Below are 15,133 nucleotides of genomic sequence, written 5' to 3'. Positions count from 1 at the left end.
TACTAAGATCTGCAGAGCAACATCTACAGAAGATTCACTGTCCCAAAAGAGGTGAGATTGGCCTCGACCAGGGCCAGGGCTCTTTTTTGCCCTGGCCCCAGCCTGGTGGAATGCGCTCCCAAGGGAGATCAGAGCACTGTGGAACCTTAACCAATTCCACAGGGCCTGCAGGATAGAGCTATTCCACCAGGCTTATGGTTGGGGCTGGAAGTAACATCCATCTAAATCATATCCTTCAATAAATGCTGGCCTCACTGCCATTAGGGGAAATGGAAAATCAGCTCCTGATACCAAAACCCCTATCTGGAATATTAATTAGGGCCATATGCATTAATATGGTTTTGATGTTGTTTAACTTTGTATATGATGTTTTTACAAAATGTTGTTATCCACCCTGAGCAACATTGGAAGGACAAATTAAAAATAACATTTTATTATTTTACTATCTTCCTTTCCATTACCAGAAAATTTAACCTGGATTCAGTTTCCAGTGTGTGATTGTGCATGCACATTCACACACGCACACACACTTTTGTATTTATAAACATTTCACCTGATGAAGAATTCTTGACAATTCTTGGCTCTCTCATATCCTTTTTTTTTTTTAAGTTTCCATGAGTTTGAAACTGTAACTTTAGTGTGGTATATGAAGGCTGCTTTTTTGAAACAATAGTGCTGAATGCACATTTCCTGCTCTGCACCTAAGTAACATTGTTCTCTGAATTGTGGTCACTATTTCCTAATTCCCATGCTCTCAGGGTAAATCAAATCATTAGCTTGCTTCAATCCCGGTGTACTATAATTTGTACTATAGTACCTGTGATTTGTACTTGCACTATTTGACATTGCTGCAAACGCTTATCTATCAGCCTTTTCTCTTTTCTATGTGCTTGTCAATCTGGTTGTACTGTTAATAAGCTGAAATAGACAGTATCTTACATATTATCTCAAGTAATCCTTACTTTGTTAGTTTGATTAGCATAGTTGTTATTCCCATATTGCAAATGGGGTGTGAGAAAGAGAAATGGAGACTTGTAAAAGCAGCCTAGTCAATTTAAGAATAAGATAGTGTTTGACCTGTACATTTCTTGGTTGATGTTGAAATTTAGACCATATCTCCTTTCAAAATGAACTGGATCATGGGTTGGATTATATGATATGTCAGTGGAAAACATTGGCAGCCATGGGTCTTCCTGGTTCCCCAGCAGACAGTTTATTCCTGGCAGAAGAAAGCAATTTTACCCAGTCCCCACTGCAGCCTTCCAACCTATGTAATTATTATTATTATATTTCAAATGAGTCCTATAACCCTAGGAATTTACTTTTAGTGGTAGCAGATTGGTGCGGGGGGGGGAGAACAAGGTAGGGGATCTTTTTTGTGTTCTGAAGGCCCTAATGCTGGAGCCGTATGTTAGTAAACATTAAATGTAATTCATGGCACATTTTAGAATAATTTCTTTTTGTTATAAAATCTTGGACTAATTTTGTTTCTTATAGTAATGCCTTATACTTGTTCTTTAAGTAGTAAGAAGGAGCCTATGACTGTGAAGAACACCAAGCCGCCTCCTGCTTATGAGTCTGAGGAGGAGGACAAATGTAAGCCAATGTCTTATGAAGAGAAAAGACAATTGAGCCTGGACATTAATAAACTGCCCGGTGAAAAACTAGGTCGGGTTGTCCATATCATCCAGTCAAGAGAACCCTCGCTCAAAAACTCAAATCCGGATGAGATTGAAATTGACTTTGAGACATTAAAGCCATCCACGTTACGGGAGCTGGAAAGATACGTAACATCTTGTCTACGGAAAAAGAGGAAACCTCAAGGTACCTTTCAAGTTCAGAGCAGTTGCTTCACGTTTCAGCATTGTATGTTAAAACTCTTACCACTCAGTAGAGATATTAGTATTCAGGCACTTTAGACTCTTGCAAGGAAAAAGAAGCCTGGAGCTACAGCCTTTCCAAAAAAATGATGGATTAGATTAGTAACAAAGGAGCAGATGTGTTAAATATTACACTGGACTTCATCTTCATGGCCTCTGGTACAGGCTGTTGGATTTTAGTATTCCTGTACTTAAGTCTATAGTTGCAAGTTTTTTTCTTCAAGTATAAAAACGCATCACATTTCTGTTTCATTGGCAAACGAGACACTGTTTTCAGTTCTTTCTCAAATTTAGGCATTTTCTCTTTACTGTGAAACTTTGCTTGGGGCACATGCTCACCTTGCTCAGACAAATTATTTTTTGAGTTGTTTACAAAACAACACAAGATGGTATCTTGTAAATCAAAGGCCATGTCTTATTTTCCTTAGGTTTTTCAGTATTAAAAGTGTTACTTTGTATTTGTTTCTTTCTCACAAGCATTCAGATAAAATATGGTTTTTAAAGAAGTGTATAGTAGCAGTAGAGCCTCTTGTGGCGCAGAGTGGTAAGGCAGCAGACATGCAGCCTGAAAGCTCTGCCCATGAGGCTGGGAGTTCAATCCCAGCAGCCGGCTCAAGGTTGACTCAGCCTTCCATCCTTCAGAGGTCGGTAAAATGAGTACCCAGCTTGCTGGGGGGTAAACGGTAATGACTGGGGAAGGCACTGGCAAACCACCCCATATTGAGTCTGCCATGAAAACACTAGAGGGCGTCACCCCAAGGGTCAGACATGACCCGGTGCTTGCACAGGGGATACCTTTACCTTTATAGTAGCAGTAAAAATTTCAAACTAGTTGTTGCAACTTAGCTACTTGATAAATATCAATATAGGTATTTCCAATATAATACTACAATAACTTTAATTTTACATTTTCATGTTTGTGCAATAGGATTATGCAATAAGGATTGTGCAATAAGGAAAGTTCTCTGAAACTTTTGTTCAGATCTCAGAAAGAAAGTAACAGCAGAGTAGCATGATTTTCCTGCCCCCTTGAAGGATTATTTCACTTAAACCAAACAGAGAATATCGTTGTTGATGTTATCATTCCCCATGTTCTTTCCCACTGCTACAAAAACTTTCCTTTGCTCTGGTACTTACTCCCTCTGCTACTAGCACTTCCACTTGCAGAAGACCAGTGTTTTTCAGGGACCCCTTATACAGGCAGCTGAGGGTGTGAGAGTGCCAGAGAGAAGCATGATGAGGGGAATGATGTCATGGTATACATGCCAGTTCAAGCAATCTTCCATGAGGAAAATGTAACAGACGTTCAGTATTTAATGGGAGTACTGCATAGCACAAGAATGGGTTCTGGATTATATTCTCATCCAATGACAATATTGTGCTATTATCTTGTTGCAGCAGAGAAAGTGGATGTAATTGCTGGTTCTTCTAAAATGAAGGGGTTCTCCTCCTCAGAGTCTGAGAGCACCAGTGAGTCCAGCTCCTCCGACAGTGAAGATTCAGAAACAGGTTAGATGCAGATTATTTAAAGACTCAGTGCTATACCTGTTTCCTGTATAAATAAATATGTTTTTAGTACTGGCTTGGTCTTTAATTTTTTTGTCTTTGTAATAAAAGCAATCTTATATAAGGTGTAGAAGATTCTGCGTATGGAGCTTACTCAGTTTGGACCCAGCAGTATAATGGATGTGTTCTATCTGACTGTTGTGAGGTACACCTAAAAAACTGTATTAATTTAGGATGGAGGAGATACTTTATAATATGTGTCAAGATGCCACTTTAGTTGTCTGATGTATATTCACAGCTTTAGAAAACTTTCCTTTCCTTGACCGTCTTCTAATCTTACTGATTAAAATGCACTTTTATTTAGGAAATAGCCAAATCAAATGATGTGTGGATTATGGCTGGTGAAAAAAAATGGACTAAAGTTCTTGTGGAAAAATAGACTGAACTCTGTGCAAGAATGTTCTGAAATGTCTTCTTGAGTTATTTTAGCTATTCGTTTTGAGGATTTTTGCAGGTTTCATGTAATTCACAAATGTATTACACTTTAAATAATACGCTATGCCCTATGTTTGTGTATATGCATTATCTCCAGGTCAAAATTCCTTTTGTAATTGAGTCTTTATATTGAACCCAGAAGTGAAGAGTGTGTGTGTGTGTGTGTGTGTGTGTGTGTGTGTGTGTGTTTATGGTGCATTTTTAAACAACAGACATACTTAAAATGAACAAATACATCTTATAAATATGGCATAATAAAATACTGCCTTATACCCCAATTAGTTTTGTAGTTCTCATATATATATGACTGTAAATTTTTAACAAGTGTAAACAGTTCAGAAACTGACCAAGTTGTAGAGGTTTTTTTCATGAAATCAGTGTTTCAAAATTGACGTACTTGCTACAGTTAGACATTGAATGTCTAAAAATTTAACATATTTCAAAGAATTTTACATCACAAAAAAAGAATGCCATATAAGAAGCAAGAAGTCTCATTCCTAGTTAGTTGTGCAAAAAGGCTCCAGGAATTCTTAGGCCTAGAGAGGGAAAAAAACAGATTTTGGCAGAGATGAAAGGAGTTTAGATACACAGTTACAGTTCCAAAACTGTTTTTAGATTTAAATCGATGTTCAGATGTGCTGGGTTATTCCTCAGGATCCGGAGGTTTTTTTAAAGCACTATTTACTGCCTGTTGGGAGGGATTTCAATAGGAAGCTTCTTTCATATAACAATTGTAAGCTTGGGTTTTCTGTATCTGGAAAACGTTCTAATGCTAGCTGTCTGTACATATGTGGAGCAAATATTTTAAATGATGATAGATCTTTTGTGAAGCCCTTTTTTTGTTGCTGTTCAGTACACGGATTTCAGCAGTTCTGATTACTGTTCTTGGTATGGATATAATATTAGTTTAATGGAATAGTCTCTTGCTGATGGGAAGTCCTTGAGATAGACATCTTTCATAGCCAGAAGAAAAACATCTCATAGCTTGCACTGGGTTTTTCCAGGACAACATTGGGCTGATTATTAATAGAGGCACAGGAATCAACTGTTACATTGATGTGTAAAGATGGCTTCCTCCAAAATGTTTGTTTCTGAATTTTGAACAACTTTTGTGAGGAAACTTACTTTCCACTTTCTTGCAAGGTCTCCGTGCTTGTTCTCAAGGCAGGAGATGGGTAGTTTGCCATTGCCTTCCTCTGCATAATGATCCTGAACTTTCTTGGTGGTCTCCAGTACAAATTCTAAGCTGGGCCGGCCCTGCTTAGCTTCTGAGAGCTGACAAGAGTTGGGCCATATTTTGTGTACATCCAGCTGCCTAATGAGCATAATATATTCAGAGGATCCAATATGGAGGGGTACATGTATACCTGAATTTTTCAAGAAATTTCCTTTCACAAGTTGTCACCTAAAAATGCTCAGAGCTTTGCAACTCTTGTGAATTTAAAATTGCACTTAGACTTCTGTATTCTTCAGAGAAAATCCAGAAGTAGTACCTTCATTAGAACTTACTGAAAGACCCCAGAGAAAGAATTGGAGACCTAATAAAACTAGATCATACTTTATGGGCTTTTAATTGGTTCTAGTAAAAGTGGAGTTTACTGCTATTTTTAAACACAAAACGTATCAGGTTGATGGGAGAGTGTTTCAGATGACAACTGTGGCAGATTATATTTACCCCTAGGCTTCTGTTTTCAAAAATTCTTGTGCCATATCCTTAAACTTCTTTTTAAAGCACAGGACATTTTTTAAAAAGAAGCCAGAAAGAATTATCTGGTGCAGATGGTGAGAAAAGAGAATTTGGGTACTGCGCATGCAGTAGAAAATTTAATAGAAGGCTGTGGTTATCATTTACCCGAAATGTTTGTGTTAATAGAGCAACAACTTGAATTAGTTCATCTAAGAGCTGCATGTGATAGTGAATATTATTGGCAGTTCTTTGAAGGCAGGTGGCTACTACACTGATGTCTCTGTTGTATTGTACTTCAGTTAAATTAACTCATGTACATAGTTCTAAGTATGGCCACGCTATCATACTCTTTTTGCAGTTTATAAAACTAGCATTTTAAAGTGAATAAAGTCTGTAAATGGTGCCTGCATTGTAATGCAAGGATTGATGTGTATGTCAGGATGAAAGTATATTTGAAAACTTGCCTTCAGTCCTCTGAAGTAGATATTTCCCCCAAAAAACTGATCAGGCAGAATATCAGAGGATTGAAGGCAAGTTTTCAAATATTCATCATCTCTTAGTTTTTACATGTCTGGGCTTGCTCAAGATATTGAATATAAAACTGGTTACTGAAATTAGTGGCTTGAATCCAAAGAGTGGTTTTGCCTTAGTGGAAGAGGTCCTTAGATGCCTCCTTCAGCAGCCCCAGCACCATATCGTACAGACCTGAGAAATATCTATTGGGGGGTGGGATGGGAGCTGCAACAGCCCTGTTATGGTGATGGAGTTATGCTCATGTATCTTTGGATCCTATAGTTTTGGTTTTCCTATAGTTATACAAGCCAGCAGAACACTTTGCATCTCAGACCAGAATGGGTTTTTAATTATTAGAGAACCTTCATCTACATCAACTTCTCATAGAACTGCTTTAGATCTTCAGCTTTGGACTTCTTTTTTACTTAGAGTGTTTAATTGTGTGTGTGTGTGTGTGTGTGTGTGTGTGTGTGAGTGAGAGAGAGAGAGAGAGAGAGAGAGAGAGAGATGTGGAAGAGATCTGCCTGCCATTCAGAGCTTTGTTTTCCTATTGGCAATTTCCACCGCAAAGAAACACATTGTGCTGTTTAAAAATTGCCTACAGGAAAACCACTACTGTTTGATCATAGTACTTGTTTTTTGTAAAATCAGGAACCTTAAGCTTCAACACTTGCAGTTATTTCTTTCACACTCATTCCTTTTTTAGACCCTGGTTAAAACATTTGCAGATGACTGTAATATGGAAGTTTAGAGATTTGGACCAAAGGGGGGGATGACACAATCCATGAATAAATTGTCCTTCAGAGGAATTGACCAGCCATTACTTTTACAGATAAATACACTTATTTGATATTTACTCAGAAGAAAGATACCACATATACTCGCATATAAGCCGAGGCACTTAAATGTACCACAAAATCTGGGCAAATTTACTGACTCGCATATAAGCCGAGGGTGGGAAATGCAGCAGGCTACTGGTAAATTTACAGGGTGGCCTAAGCGCTTAATCCATGCTCAGTCATCACAGGCTTTCCCATCCAGCCTCCCTCCCAACAAATACAGAAAAGAGGATGAATAGCTGCTGGTTTTTGTACCCCACTTTTCACTAACCAAAGGAATCTCAAAGTGGCTTTCAATTGCCTTCCCTTCCTGTCTTGATGCCAGACACCCTGAGGGAGCACTGACAGAACTGCTCTGTGAGAACAGCTCTGGCAGGAGAACCAAGCAGTGCCCCCCAGGCCAGCAAACCAGAGCAGAACAATAATACCCAAAGTTGGCAACCTACTACAACAAGTACAACAGCTATCAAACTGGGGGCTACAGTGCCCCCCAGAACAAAACACTGAAAGAAAGAACTGTAAAACTGAAAACTGAAAGAAAGAACTGTAAAAGAAATACAACCCCAAGAAGAAAAGGCAAACAATGCTGCCCCTCAGATAAAAGAAGAAACACTGAAAAAAACAGTAAATCCCAAAGCACCCCTAGACCCACCCCATCCACAGAAACCAAAAGAATAGTTTGGAATAAGTGATTAGAAAAAGAAGGGGGGGGGAATATCAGAATCCCTCAGTCAAACCATTGATGTCCTACAGGCTGCCAGAGTGAGATTTCAAGATATTTGCAGAAGGCAATGGTTAGCTTGGGAGCATTTAGCTCACTCGCAAAGAGCTTAGTTTTTAAGATCTTTGCAGAAGGCAAAGGTTAAGTGGAGGCCACTAGCTCACTTTCAAAGAGCTTAGTTTGCAAATGCAATGCTGCGATTGGCTGGCTGGGGGCAGGCTGGAGGTCTTTTAAGTGCTAAAAACTGCTGGAAAACTTGGTTAATATTGCAAGTATATGACGGTTTATGCACTGGGAACTTCACTGCCCCAGCTCCCGTGCAGGAGCACAAATTGGGGGTGGACGAGGTGCACCGGGTCAAGTGCTCCTCCATGTGGGTGCAGGAAGAGGTGGGGCAACCTGTCATGACTAAAACTCCAGCCTGCAGCCCGTATTATTATTATCATTATTATTATTGTTATTATTATTAAAATTTTATAGGTTACCCCTCCCTGCAAGTAGGCTTGGACAGCTTACAACATGCAATTTCAGCTAAAAACACTGTTAAAAACATATTACATTAAAGCTAACATATTGTTTTATCATAGCTTCGCTGCTCATTCTGTTCTCAGCTACTCAAGGATGATGACAGGAGGTCTTCCATAGTGTGGGAATGGCTGGCATTAACCAGGGAGGGGACACAGGATGAGAAAAGCACAGGAAGGCCCATAAATTATCTCCCATTTATCCTAGCCTCAGCTATGGGTCTGGTGGGAGAACACTGTTTTACAGGCACTGCAGGACTTCGTTAGTTCAGTCAGGGTGCAGATCTTAGCTGGCACCTCATTCCACTAGGCAGGAATCAGGGCAGTTATTTTATTATGGTGTTTTTATTAAGACAACAGCCATGGTTATCTTTATATTTATTTACATAATACATAGCTTCTGTCAAAATGTACCTTGAATAAAATTATGAGAAAATGCAAAGTACGTAGTGGTATGTCTTTTGATGGTAGTAGTGAGGAAAATACTGTCATTAAAATACAAAACCCTGAAGGCTGAAAAATGAGTCTGGAGCCTAAATTTTTGGGTTGTCTCCTAGAGCCAAAGAAAATTAGTCAAGGCTTGATAGACTGATTATGCATGGTGGCAGCCATGCCAGGCCGCTGCCAGTTTGTGCCCTGACACTTCCCATGTACTAACGGAGGGATTATTCCCCTGGTGCACACAGTCTGTCCCGGAGTTCTGCATGCGCATGGGTGGGAGGTGCGCAATTATGCCTGATAGACCAATTATGCACACAATGGCACAGCATGCCCTGCTGCTTCCCATGTACTAACGGGAAGTATTCCCCTGGCGCACACCGTCTGCCCTAGAGTTCTGCGTGCACATCATGGGGGTAAAACAACACCCTGCTGGGACACTGTAGGTGGGAGGGGAACCGAGCCTGCATTCATGGGCCTGGCCCAGCATAGGCACCAATGGCACCTGCATTACAAAAGGAAATCCTAAAAAATCAGGATCCCCTTACCAAGAAGCATTGGAGGCCCTAAAGCAGGCCAAGGTTGGGAGGGGGCCTGGCTGACAGCATGTGTCAGCCGGAATTTGCCCTGCTGCCATAAGAGCACCACTCCGGATTATCCCTTCCATGCATAATTGGTCATATAGATCATTTACCCACTAATATAATTGGGTATTGGGAGATATATTTATCTGGTGTTTAACAAATATGTTATACTGTTAGTTCAATATACTTTTGGCATTATTATTGTTTCTGCTCCTTCCTGTAGGATAGCAGCAAAAGCTTCATTGCAAAAGATTTACATGGCATATAATGGATAAGTATTTAATACGCTGCTGATGCAGAGATATAATTGCTATTAAAATCTCAGCACCAGTGTTAAAATAACACTTAGCTTTTCTAACATCTGGAATCTTATGTTTTTATTTCTTCCTATCTTTCTACCAATTCTTCAAGAATATACATGTTTCAGTGCAATACATATTTTGTAAGGTTAAAATAAGTTTCAGAGACTTTTTTTAGGTAGGCTTAAACTAGAATTTTTTCCTTAGTGACACTGAAGTGTTATTTTAGAGCTGTTCAAATTAATGAGAAGTTTGTTTTTTTCTTTTTGCATTTTGATGGGCTGTGGATTGTACCATTTAGTTTTTGTAATACAGACTTAGTTACGAAGAACAACAGATAAAACTGTTTCTCTGCTTGAAGTAGTTGGTGGGAACACACAGAATTGAAGCAACCTCTGTAAAATCAATTTCTCAGATACAGAGGACTATCACATGTGAGTGAGAAGGTTGTCCTTGCTCTGACAATAGTAGTGCCAAGTGGTAAAGGGGGTTATATAGATGAGTATTCAGTCATATGAGCCTCCATCAACAGTTTCATATAGTAAAGTTTAAAAAAAATAGTTTAATTGTGTCTGCTGTTGCTGAGAACAGCAGTTAATCTGCTGTTGCTGAGAACTAGATATCAAAGTGTGGGTTGTTATCAACTGATCATACCCAGATTTTCCTTGTTTTCCTGGAAAAGATGTTGAACGTGACCTCTGTACACATGATGTAATTCAAAGAGAGGAATATATTTCCTTGAGGAGATTGTTTATGCTGCCGTTGACTGAATGCCAGTTTGGGGAGTTGCAACGTAACCATAAGTAGAGTTACATCATTCTAAACCCATTGATTTTAGTGGATTTAGTCTAGTATAACTAGGATTGTGGTATAAGTTTCAAACTCAGAACACATACAAAAGAACACAAGTTTGAATCCACAAAAAGAGTGAAACAAGTGGGTTGGATGCTTCGGCGGCCATTTGCACCCAAAGCAGCCAGCGGCATGAGGGGGGGGCACGCCAGTCAGCACGCACACACAGGCACAGAGTTCTGCCCCTGCGTGTGTGCTGACCTGCATTCCAGGGCCCACACCTCCCCCCCCCTGTGCTGCGGCACTAGCTGCTTCGGGCACGAATGGCCACTTCAGACGCCAAAGCGCCCAACGCCTATACCACTGTGATACCTATTTATAATTTCTCCCATTTTCACCCCTTTCCTAAACCTCTAGCCTAGTTTTTGCCATCATTTTCACCACAAATTGGTGAAATTGCTCAGTGAAAACATCAAGTCAGTACCTGGCAGTGGTGAGAAGGAGAAGTTCCATGCTAGGGTTTATTAGGAAGGGGCTAGAAATAATGCAGCCAGTATAATAATATTTAATAAAAAGGTACGATGTAGCTGCATTTTTATTATTTTGTATTGTTTTAGTCACCCAAGTTCAAAAGTAGTCACATAGAGCTTTTAAGGTTGCAGAAAATCAAGATATTGGATCAAATTCCGTACAAGGAAAAGCTAAAGAAGTAAGGGTTTTTTCATTTAAAAACAAACAAACAAGGAGTAAGGTGGGAGGGTATTATCAAGGTTTATCAACTTGTGAATGATGTACATAATATTTCTCCCTTTCTCATAATACTAGAAAATACAAGTTACCCAGTTAAATTGGTAGTAGATTCAGGTCAGACATAAAACAGAATCCACTGCTGCAAGGTATGATAGAGGACCTATATGTTTCCCCTAGCTCTGAGAACCATTACAAAGTTGGGGAAGTGTCCTGGATTAAGAGCTATCCAGGTTAATGAAAACCTTTGCAGGAAATGATGTTCCCTTTAGATATAAAAACTTTTGATTAAAGTTGTTTGCAATATGGGAAGTTTCTGGGTAGGCTGCTTTCTTGGTGATAACAATGAATGGAGAGTATGTTCACACCTATTTGTTTGTAAATTTCTCTTAAATAGTTCTTCCCCCAGAGCCTAAACTGTTTGGTTTGTTTGTTTGTTTGTTTTGTTTAAAATGTCATCCAGTGGTTTGGCTTGAAAACTTCTGAAAGAATTTGCTTTACTTTATGCCTGCCAGTGTAACTGTATCAACAGAATAATATAAGGAAACCCATATTCATAGAATACTGTGTATTACCTTAATATGAGATCAGTTAGACTTAACATCTGCACTGAAAAAGACAGCTCCCACTTGTCAGAAAGCAGTGTATCCTGTCCAGGTAATTGATAGCCCATCTCTCCATATGGAAATGTATGGGAAGTAACCGTTGACAGGTGACCCTGCCTGATTTCATTCTGTGTTGCCTCATTTTAATAGTTTCCTTCTTTCTTGTTGCAAGAAAATAGAAGTGTGTGTGTGCACATCACCTCCTCACACCCCTGGAGTTGTATTTCAGGCTCCAATTCCTCTTAAACAATAGAGTTATGCTAGTGTGTTACATGTAGGCTAATATTAAACTTTGCAGTCTTTGGAAAATTACGTAGTTTCCCTGTGAGCAAGGGCTTCCCCTGTTCATCTAAAAATAGGGAGCAGCTCTGCATACAATGGCAAAAGTGCAGACGTGTTGAAATCGTTGGAACAGCCCATGCCAAATGGGAGTGGTGGTCCACAAGTAACCACCAGATTGCTTGCAAGATCACTGCATTGCATACTTGATTTGAGCAGGGATGGTTCATACCTGTTTTACTGTATACTTCTCCTTTATATTTTAATTTTCTTGAGCGTTAAACACCAACAGTAGCTGCTTGGCAAATATATTTTTAACATGATTGCTATTTTTTCTGATGCTGAATATTGAACATATCCATGCAAACTTGAGATCTGAATGTTCAAATTTGCTTTTAGATTAATACTATTGAGAACAGCATCATTCTACATGACTATTATTTGATCCTACTTTATATTCTTGGGGATAGGGTCTGCTCCATATGTAACAAATTAAACAATGGCCTTCATGCAATAGAAAGGGAAATAGATCTAAAGCCTACCATTAAAACATTAAAAAAAACACTACCGCATAACACTTCCTAACAAGCAAGTAACTCAAAACTTCATGTTGTGAATCCCAAAAGTTAAATAAGAAGTTTATGTTTAGGACTTTTTAAAATATTCTGTTAATTTTAGCATTGTTAAGTTGTTTACTCCATTTTGCATTTGTTCCTGTTTGTTTTTACTTTTTGTGAAGGGATGGGCTAAGGGCTTGACTTTTTCGCTGGAATGTATAACTGCATGTTTTAGCAAAGCTGTAATTATGCTTCCTCTTATTCTTAAGTGTGAACTGCTGAAAATGCTTTTGCCAATGAATTGACTGTCTGCTGTCAGTTTTATTCAGCTGTTTATAAAGCACTTCAGTTATTTTACCTTGAAAAATAATTTATATAATCTGTTTTTATATTTTATCTGCATGCTTATGATTTAACAATAATGTAATCACAAAACTCTAAAAGCAAATTGTACAGTTTCTCTATTTTTGTTTTAAAATAATAAAAGAAATAAAGAAATTGATTTGCTACAGAAAATGTACTTGTTGTATAACTAAAACTCTAGTTTTAACTTGATATTTTGAAATGGGGAAACTCTTTTATTTTTATCACATTTTATATTATTCCCAGTTATGGTAGCTAATTTTCCAACGGAAATCAGTTTGTAGCAATATAAAGACGTCACACAAACTACATAGGGCTAATATGTCTGATGTGTGTAGTCTTGTAGCCTTGTCGGTTCCACTGTAAATAAAAAAATATTTCTCACACACCAGTTGCTTTTACCGAAACTTTTTAGGTTCTGATAATCAAACTAGGATCTTCTCAGTGAATGCAGGGTTATAATAAATGTCTGTCCCCCAAGCATGATCAGGAGGCATTTCATTGTGTGTGCAAGGCAATGAGGGTTACCAGATTCTCCTCACCCCCAAGTGCAACCCCTCATGCCCTCTAAAAAGCAAAGGGGGGAGGGAGTAGAAGCCAAGGTCTTTAGTGTGAGTAAATTAGATTAGTTTTTTTACACGTGGGAAACAGGGATTTTGAATTTATTACTGTCCATTCTTAGAATATAATTTAAATAAAGTGACAAATTCATTAACATTCAGAAATAACAGTAAATGAACTTGGTAGGTTTTCTTGGAAAATGTTCAAGTATTTCTGGAAGGCTCTGCTTTCTGTGCCATAGATTAGTATTCTTTTAACAAAATACTTAATAATGTTTGCTTATTAAAGCAAACCTAGCATATGTTCATTTGAGTGGTCTTGCTTGATGATCCAGGCCACATGTTCTGTGCAGTAAGAAAACATGGAAGGATCTTCTCTGGACAGTCATTTTTTCCATTAGTTTATGACATTCGTTTAATTTGGAATAAGAATTACTTAAAACACAAATCAATATATTCAGTAGAGACCTAAGCTGCCTTTTTCATGGGGAGGGTCTAATTAAAGGGTAGTTATTGTACTGCAGAATTATGTAGGCTCACACATCTATACACGTAGCGGTAGCAGTAGTCAGTAGTTCACAATTACTCAATGTGGATGTTTACCTTTTAAAAATATTAAGACCTTTGAAAAACAAGTTTTATGTTCTTTACACATAGAGATAACTTTATGAACACACAGAGATAACTTTATGGTACTTGTGAAAAAGAGGCTAATAAACATAAAAACAAGAACATATAGCAGATATATTTGCATCTTTGATGTCAACCTGAGAGGTGTCTCCCACATGGTTCCTTGTCTTCCTCACTGTCAGAAATTACACTAGCAAATTACCATTACAGTACGTTTTAGATGGATAAACTGCAACTCACCTGAAATTTGTCAAACGTTCCTGAGTTTATTTTTAAACTGCAACTAGTTAGGCCCAATTCAAAAGTTACTTTGGCAGTATTTTATTGCCAGAATTTCTTCATTCTTGTTAGTGTTCCATGCAGCTATGGCAACACCTGGAATGCAGGCCTACATGCCTCGGCCTATATGGCAAATACTGAATCAGTGCTGCACTCACCTTGGGCAGTTACTAATTGTATAATCTCATGCCCCCATATATAAGATATTAACACAGCATCGTGAAACTATAACTGCACAGAAGTAATTTTTAGCAGCAACTGTATTCTAAAATTAGTTGGGCTTTAGAAATGCCCTACAGAAGTATTTCAGTTTGTTGAAAGCTTCCTTTTTTTGCCTCAATTCCTTCCATAGTTTCCATGGTTTGTCCAGTAAAATAGAACAGTGTCTGTTCTTCCTAAGGTTTGCATTCCATGGTGTCTGTTGTGAGGAGAGGAAGGAAATTGTGTTTGTAAGCTGCTTTGGAGTTCCTTTGGGTAGTGAAAAGCAGAGTATAAAAAACTAGCTCTTCTTTTCCAACTGTAAAACTTGGTGATTCTAGACTGGGAAAGTATGATGCAAATATGGTAAAGGGAGGTTAGCTTATTCTTAGAAAAAGGGAGTGTATTTCCATGATCTATTGCTTAGATTTGAGCAATTGAACAATAAGTAGAAAGGTTGTAATAGCAGAAATCTCCTGGTTCATTACTTGGTCTTAGTGAAAGCTATTATAAAAGCAAGGGATTAAACATTGTTACAAACACCTTTTCAGAACATAATATATATAGGCAGATGAGTGTATACCATCTACTGCAAAAGGGTGCTCTGTGGAGCCTCCATTTTGATAGACTGGCTATT

The 15,133-nt window shown here is 38.4% G+C and overlaps 1 protein-coding gene and 1 long non-coding RNA gene across 17 annotated transcripts in view; one reads left to right on the top strand and one right to left on the bottom strand.

Moving 5' to 3' along the window:
• Window positions 1–15,133, top strand: part of BRD4 (bromodomain containing 4) — a 119,963-nt gene that overhangs the window by 84,602 nt on the left and 20,228 nt on the right. For 13 of the 14 annotated variants that reach the window (XM_077327447.1, XM_077327441.1, XM_077327433.1 and 10 more), the window contains 2 exons: window positions 1,523–1,824; window positions 3,279–3,389. In XM_077327447.1, coding sequence (XP_077183562.1) covers window positions 1,523–1,824; window positions 3,279–3,389 — 413 coding nt within the window. The remainder of the gene's footprint in view (window positions 1–1,522; window positions 1,825–3,278; window positions 3,390–15,133) is intronic. The other variant, XM_077327440.1, reaches the window with a different exon arrangement.
• Window positions 1–15,133, bottom strand: part of LOC143832681 (uncharacterized) — a 32,044-nt gene that overhangs the window by 8,960 nt on the left and 7,951 nt on the right. The window contains exon 1 of one of the 3 annotated variants that reach the window (XR_013229352.1): window positions 14,260–14,812. The exons of the other annotated variants lie outside the window; for them this stretch is intronic. This is a non-coding gene — a long non-coding RNA (uncharacterized LOC143832681). Of the gene's footprint in view, window positions 1–14,259; window positions 14,813–15,133 lie in introns of those variants that run through there. 3 annotated transcript variants of the gene reach the window in all.

The sequence above is a fragment of the Paroedura picta genome, chromosome 3 (assembly GCF_049243985.1).
Source record: "Paroedura picta isolate Pp20150507F chromosome 3, Ppicta_v3.0, whole genome shotgun sequence".
NCBI lineage: Eukaryota > Metazoa > Chordata > Lepidosauria > Squamata > Gekkonidae > Paroedura > Paroedura picta.
This window is presented reverse-complemented; position numbering and strand designations above follow the sequence as displayed.